This window comes from Myotis davidii, unplaced genomic scaffold (assembly GCF_000327345.1).
Source record: "Myotis davidii unplaced genomic scaffold, ASM32734v1 scaffold562, whole genome shotgun sequence".
In the NCBI taxonomy this organism is placed as follows: Eukaryota; Metazoa; Chordata; class Mammalia; order Chiroptera; family Vespertilionidae; genus Myotis; species Myotis davidii.
This window is the reverse complement of record NW_006293953.1, coordinates 2,225,512-2,232,954: the sequence shown is the minus strand read 5'-3', so window position 1 is coordinate 2,232,954 and position 7,443 is coordinate 2,225,512. Positions and strand designations below refer to the sequence as shown.

The 7,443-nt window shown below is 53.7% G+C and overlaps 1 protein-coding gene across 1 annotated transcript in view; it reads right to left on the bottom strand.

Moving 5' to 3' along the window:
- The window catches only part of XKR7 (X-linked Kx blood group related 7), a gene marked incomplete at its 5' end in the record, with an annotated part of 25,352 nt that overhangs the window by 2,805 nt on the left and 15,104 nt on the right, over positions 1-7,443 (bottom strand). The window contains one exon of the mRNA XM_015566648.1: positions 3-131. Within this exon, the coding sequence (XP_015422134.1) occupies positions 3-131 (129 nt within the window). The remainder of the gene's footprint in view (positions 1-2; positions 132-7,443) is intronic.

The window sequence follows — 7,443 nt, the reverse complement described above, 5'->3', positions numbered from 1 at the left end:
GCAGGAAGGTCTCCAGCAGGCGCAGCATGCTCACGTCCGCGCTCTCGAACAGCATCCGCCAGTAGAAGTGGCGCCGCAGCCGCTCCCCGCGCCAGCGGCTCTGCAGCCCCAGGTACACGGTGCGCAGGTACCTGCCGGAGGCACGCGGTGCTGAGGCGCCCACTCCGAACCCGACCCTGGCCACACTGAGCCTCCTACCCCAAATGCTAAACGGCCGTTTTGAAAGGACCCACTCCCGGGGCTGCGGTCGGGGAGCTCCTGCCGGGCGCTTCAGCTTCAAGCAGTGACACAAAGGAAAGACTTCATCCAGCATTCTCATCATCACTCCTGCTCTGGCACATCGAGGCCTGCTTCCTCACCGGCTTCCTGACTCCCTACAGTGCCCTGAGCTTACAACAGCCCCTCTCTTACCCCCATTGTATAGATGAGAAAACTGAGACCCAGAGAGCTATGTCATTGGTCCAAGGTCACACAGTAGGAAGCAGTGGAACCAGCATTCACACCCAGGCAGCCTGGCCTCAGGGCTCACCTTCTGACATTAAGCAACTCTGCCTCTCCCCGTAGGCTATTAAGAGTTTGTCTACTCAGGAGCAGTTCCTGGTGCCAGCCCCCAGTTCGGTGGCCACCAGCAGCTTTCTGGCGTGTTCCCAAGCCCACCCCTGAGTGCCCAGTTCTCCCACAGGGCACGGGAGGCTGCTTAGAGATCCTCTGGCATTTGAGACTTTGCTGCTTCTTCTCACCTCGCTTCTCCCAACAAACTTCCTGCCTCCAGCTACTCTGCACAGGCCACAGATTCCAGCTCACAATCCTCCTCCTCACTGGGCTTTTGCAACTGCTGTTTCCTCTGCCTGGTCATACCCCCACTCCAGCCCCCCAACCGGGATAACTCTTGCTTTTCCCCCCAAGGCTCAGCTTATCAACATGATTTCTTCCAGGAATCAATCCTCCACCGACCACTCTCCACTGGGAGTAGGGGCCTCCCCCAGGCTTTCCTCCAGCCAGCACTTTTCACAGTGGGTTTAACTGTCTGCTTAAGCGTCTGCCTCCCCCACACTGTGATCTGTGTGAGAACGATTAGGTCGGCTTGCTAACTGCTGTATCTCCAATTCTTAGCACATAGATGCTCAACCTGTGTGTTGCCTGAATGAATAAATAAATGAATGAATGTGGGAATGATTGAAAGTTTGTTGAACTGAATGGAACTCTGGTAACCCAGTAGGAGCATGGAGGGAACCCCAAAGTCCTGAGACCAATTCCTCACTTGGTTGTGTAATCTTGAGCAAGAAGACCCTCTCTGAGCCCTGCCTGTGAGCGTTAAATGAGTGAGATCGTTTGCAACTATGAACTGCAGTGCCCACTGGGTGACAAGGGACCTCGCCACACAGAGCTCTGGATCTGATTTCTCCTCTCTGTCCTGGTGCCTTGCCCAGCAGCTCCACCCCTGGCTGTTGCAGTCATAGACACTGGCCCCCCAACCTCCAAATTCTCTGATTCATGCCCTTTGCTGAAACCAGAGAGGGCTCCTTTAGAAGTGATCTCCCCAGAAACCAGGGGGAAAAAACTCACCATATTCAGTGACCCTATTGCCTCCGTCAGAAATTGGGGAACCGGAGATTTCCCAGAAACGGAGTGCTGGCATTTTCAGAATGTTGTTTAGAGGCCAACAGTATTCAACTGTGTACAGCCAACCCACGGGAGGAACCACAGTGCTCCCTGAAATTTGGGATCAACTGATAGACCCAGAGTTTCCCCAATGAGTTCCCTGGTCTTAGCAATGGTGTGGCCCTCTCTGGGCCTCAGTTTCTCCAACAAGGATGGGTTTGATGACTCTGTAGATCCTTTCAGAGCTAATGTTCTTGGATCCGAACTCTCCCCTGAAAATGTGGCTGGAAACATCCCATTTAGGGCTCTCCGTCCCATCCCCGCTCCCTCAGTCTAACTCTCCCACCCAACGCTGAAATCCCCTTAGCGAGTCTTGGCCCCGTGCTTTCCACCCTCTGCTCATTCACTTTCGTGGTAGGGAGCCCCTATTCCTGGGGCGGGGCCTTCTGCTTCTGAGCAGCTCCAGACGGACTGTGTTTCTTTGATGAGCAGAAATTTGTCTCCCTGTATCTCTCGTTCCCTGGCCTCTACCTACCCCCTCACGTAAGGGTCTCTGCAGCCAGAATCATTCATTCACATACATGTGGACTCTGACCCCTTGCCTATGTGCCATGTCCTGTGCCATTAAGTGTCTCTCACTCCCATGGGAGAGAGACATGGTAAGAGCTGAAATAGATGCGGTGGAACCCAGAGAAGAGATGGGTACCTTTGGCTCCAGGGTTAAAGGGGGTCAGGGAAGACTTCCTGGAGGAAGAAAGAGTTGACCTCAGTTTTAAAGCATGGGCAGGTGTTTTAAGGCACACAGGGGGTGGCAGGGCATTCTATTTTTTTAAATATATTTTTATTGATTTCAGAGAGGAAGGGAGAGGGAGAGAGAGAAAAATCAATGATGAGAGAATTATTGATCGGCTTCCATCTGCATGCTCCCTACTGGGGATAGAGCTGGCAACCCGGGCATATGCCCTTGACAGGAATGGAAGCCAGGACCCTTCAGTCTGCAGGCTGACGCTCTATCCACTGAGCCAAACCGGCGAGGGCAATGGAAGGGCATGCTAGGTGAAATAATCAGTTGAACAAAGGCATAGAGGCATGAGAGAACACGGCCTTTTGGGGCACTGGCCAGTCATTTGTCAGGAAGGAGGCTCTTTGGACAGGGGCATAAGAGGACTAGAACTGCGAAGGGCATCAAATTCTGGACTGAAGAGTTCATATTTTATCCTAAATTTGAATTCTATCCCAGAATCAGGGGTGATGTGATGAGCTCAGTGGCTTAGAAAGCTTGCTCTGGAGGCTGGTTTGGAGGAAAGCCAGGAGAGGCTGGGGTTTGGTCCAGGCCTGAAATGACAGGGCTGAGCTGAGGCAGGGCACAGGGGAGGGGCAGAGAACAGAGCTGGAGGTGGCCAGGGGTGTGTGGGGGGTCCTAGGGGAGAGACCAAGTTGGCCCCCGAGCTTCTGAGGGCCCAGAACACAGGCCACCTTTCTCAGCCCCCATCTCTTCCTGACCCCGTTCCCTTCCCCATTCCCACGGCTCTGGCTTTGAATAGGAAGGAGAGACCAGCTGGTCCAACATGAAAGGGCCTGGGGAGTTGGGGGAGGGCGACACCCTGGAAGTTTCTCTCAGGCTGCAAGACCATCTGTTTCCTGGCCCTGGTCAGCATGAGGGAGGCCCCAGCCCAGCCAGCATCCATCACCACCTGACAGGCTGCCTGCCCACCTCCCCGCCCACTCCTGCCAGCTCCCAACACCCCACACCCCAGCTAACCACAGACAAAGGGCTCCCTCAGCCCCGGGCCACAGTGGGCCAGAGCAGGGAAGGGGTAGGGGAAGAAAGAAGGCCTCTGAGACCCCAAAACATGGGGTCAGCAGGGAGTGTAGAAAGATCATGTCCTAGTCGGGGGATGAAAGGGCCTAGGTTCAGCAATACTCTGCCTGCTTTGGCTACAGAACCAAGATCTGTGGCGGTTCCTGCCAGCCCCACTGCATGCTCACTGTCAAGGGCCCGCAAGGTTTTTATGGGCCTAGGAAAATGTTTGAGGCCGGGGGGTGGGGCTGGGGGTGGGGGGTTGGCTCTAAAACACAGGGAAAAACTGCAGAATCAAAATTAATAAATGTTTAATTAAATGCCTGCAAAACAGAACATGATATCAGCCAGTCAACTGCAATTTGGCTTTTATCTATCTGGTTGTATGTAATTTGCACTTGATGTTTGCTATAGCTGCATTTTAATAGGCTTCATAGATGTGGGGCCCACAAAGGTCTTAAAACAGCCTTGCCCAGGACAAGCGTCCTAATTCCCCTGAACCTCAGTTTCACTTTCTCTAAAAAGGGGTCAGCACCCACCCTCCTTGCCTACTTCACAGCTCCTGCGCTGAGAATGAGAAAGGCAAGATGGCAATATGCTGAGTGTGAGGGTTTGCTGCCCAGCCTGCCCTAGATGCTCTGTGGCCTCGGGTACTCTCTGCCTCTCTGAGCCTCGTTTTCATCCTTGTTGTGAGCATTTGGGAACTGCAGAGGGATGTGCCCATAAGCCGGGAGTGGATGCTAGCTAGGTGGAGGCCTCTGACTCCTCCTTCATCGAGCAGCTGCCCTTAAAACCTCCCCCAGGAAGCCTATTCTACTCCATTTGAAAGGAAGTTGGAAGAGATTCATCTTCACCACAAACGGGACTGAGGCCACCCACAGAGAAGGATGCTCCATCTCAGGAAAAGGAGCCCAGCCTGGGGGGAATGTATCTGCTCTCCCCCAAAACGCATCCCGAGTCCTTCCATCCATCCTCTCAACTGCCACCGCCCTGGTCCAGGCCACCGTCACTTTTGCCTTCTTGGTGGGCTCCCCACAGCCACATGGCAACCAGCAGGGTATTTTGAAAACCTGTCAGATTAAGTCTCCTTCCCCTTCTCAAAACCTTTAAGGGCCGCCCATCACACCGGGAACAAAATCCAAGTTCCTCCCTTGGTGTGCAGGCCCTGGACCAGTGATGGCGGACCTTTTGAGCTGGGCGTGTCAGCATTTTGAAAAACCCTAATTTAATTCTGGTGCCGTGTCACATATAGAAATTTTTTGGTATTTGCAACCATAGTAAAACAAAGATTTATACTTTTGATATTTATTTTATATATTTAAATGCCATTTAACAGAGAAAAATCAACCAAAAAAAAATGAGTTCGCGTGTCATAGGTTCGCCATCACTGCCCTAGACCATCTGGCCCTGCCTATTTCCCTCTTCTCCTCGAACACCACTGTTCCATTTGTTCTCAGCCTCCCAGATACCCCCGGGCGTCCTCAAACCCAGCCAAACGCGTTCCTGACTCAGGGCCTTTGCACCTGCTACTTGCTCTACCTGGAACACCCCCTCCACACACCCTCCTGTGGTGGCTCATTCTCAGCTCATTCTCGGAGGCCTCCCAGGTCCCCTCCCCTGTCAGCCCCTCCGCTCTCCCCAAGTCACTCTGGTCTATCACATTGCCCTCTCTTATTTCCGTAACGTCCACTATGAAGCAACCCTATTTATTAGCTCACACACTTATTTCCTACTTTACCACCGCGGCTCTGATAGGTTAGAGACTTTTTTTTGTTTTGGTCACCACGGTTCCCCCAGCATCAGCACATCCAGTAGGCACTCAATCAATATTTGTTGAATGAATAAATGTGAGTGTTTGTCTGTCTTCTCTCTCCTGACCGTGGAGGCCCTGGGGCTTCCTTGCCTGAGCTTACACAGAGCCAGGGCACCCGGCTGACGTGTGTCTGTCCTTCCTCCTTCAGGAAGCCTTCCCTGGCGCTCCTCAGCCTGGCTGGGCCTCGCTGATGCGGACAGCTCAGCCTTGCCCTGCCTGAGGCCAGTGTGAGCCAGAGCCAGACAGACAGCTTCGACCACCCGCCATCTTCCAGGCGAGGAAACAGGGGTGCTCAGAGGTCTGTTTCGGATCTAATTTGCCAACTCCCAGCCTTGTGCTCAGAAAAGAAGCATGTCCAGGAGGAAAATGGAAAAACAGATAGTGGGTATTGAAGGCGGGGTCGGCGGGGAGAGAGGGGAGAGGTGTTGGGAGCAAATAAAGCCACGTCTGGGAAGGAGAGAAGCCAGCAGCTAAGAGGTGAAGTCCCTCCACTCAGGCTCCCGAAAGCTGTGCCTTCTGGGCCCCATGGCCTCGGTGAGCAGGCAGCAGGGTCAAGAAATGGACAGAGCTCAGTTTTCAGGAACCTCCCAGCATCCCCTGGGGAGCTACTCTCTAATGGGAAAGGACGAGGGAGCCACGTGTTGAGGAGCCAGGAAGCTTCTGGGCGCTGCTCTGGGTCCTTCTTTCTCCTGCTCTTTGTTCCTGGGTTGCCCCAAGTCTCCGGTACAAGGTCAGGGTTTCTGGCCAGGGCCTCAGTTCCCAGGCAAACGGTCAGACCTGGGTCCCAGCTGGGCTTGGCCCTTTGTCGGCCCTAAGGTCCTGGGCCATTGTCTCTTCTGTCTGTGCTCAGATCAGCCTGTTGTGTCTGTCCCTTGAATGCAGGGTCGGCCTGTTTATTTATCTGTTCCTCAGCTATTGTCAGTCAATCTATTTGTCTGTCAGCCAGTGTCACCCTGGGACCCTGGGTCAGTCCCCCAGGCTGTACCTTGGATTATGGGTCACATTGTCTCTTAGATATTATGTCTATTTGTTAGTCATCTGACCCGGCTTCATGTGTCAGCCGGTCTGTCCCCTCTTAGAGACCGGGATCACCCGTCTGCCCGTCGCTTGGATGTCAGGAGGGCTGTCTGTCCTCTTGGATCCTGGGTCTGCCTGTTGGTCTGCTGTCCGTCAGTCTCTTGGCTGCTTGGTCCATCTGCTGGAGTGTTGCTCAGCTCATTGCTCGGCGAGATTGCCAGTTTTCCGGCTGTCCTCCCCTGCCTGCCCCCCTTCCCCGACTCTGGGTCTCTCTCTGTCTGTCTGCGTCTCTCACATCCTCAGCTCCTCCATCTGTCGGTCTCTGTGTTTCTGAGTGTGTTTCCCCCCCTCCACTCCCCCTCACACTCTGGGCCAAAAACACAGCAGCTTCCAGCGGCGCCCCCGCTCCTGCTCCATCCAGGAACCCCCCACCCTACCCCGCTCTCTGCCTTGGCTAGCTCCTGGTCTCCACCCTGGGCCAGGCCTGCAGAACTCTGGAGAGGAGCAGGGTGGAGCTGGGAAAGCAGGGCTGATAGGAAGGGGCAGGACCCCCCACACCAGCCCATTACCGCTCTGTAGGCCTGTAGGGGGACAGTGTGCAGGTGTTAATAATAATGTTAATAACTCATATTTATTGAGCGCCAACTGCATGCCAGGCTATGCTAAGCCTTTTTATATATATTGCCCATTCTTTTTTAAAAACATACTTTTATTGATTTTAGAGAGGAAGGGAGAGATAGAAACATCAGTGATGAGAAAGAATCACTGATTGGCTGCCTCCTGCACACGCCCTACTGGGGATCGAGCCCACAACCCAGGCATGTGCCCTTGACCAGAATCGAACCTGGGACCCTTCAATCCACAGGCCGATGCTCTATGCACTGAGCCAAACCGGCTAGGTCCATAGTGTCCATTTTTTCACAGCAAATCTTTGAGGTGGCTCTCATGGGCCCCTGCCCAGAGAATGTGCTTCAGTCTCATGGAGGTGCCACTGCCCAGGAGAACCCACGGTAGACAGAGCCGGGCCTCAAAGCTCTGCTTGGGATGACGTGGGAGGGGTGACGATGGTCGAGACCCAGGCTCCAGTCCTTCATTGGACTTTTATTATTATTATATATTTTTTCATCATTGGACTTTCTGGGAAAGTCCAACCCCACTATGGGCCTCAGTCCTCCTCTACAAAATGGGCCCAGGTAACCTGATTCCTGCT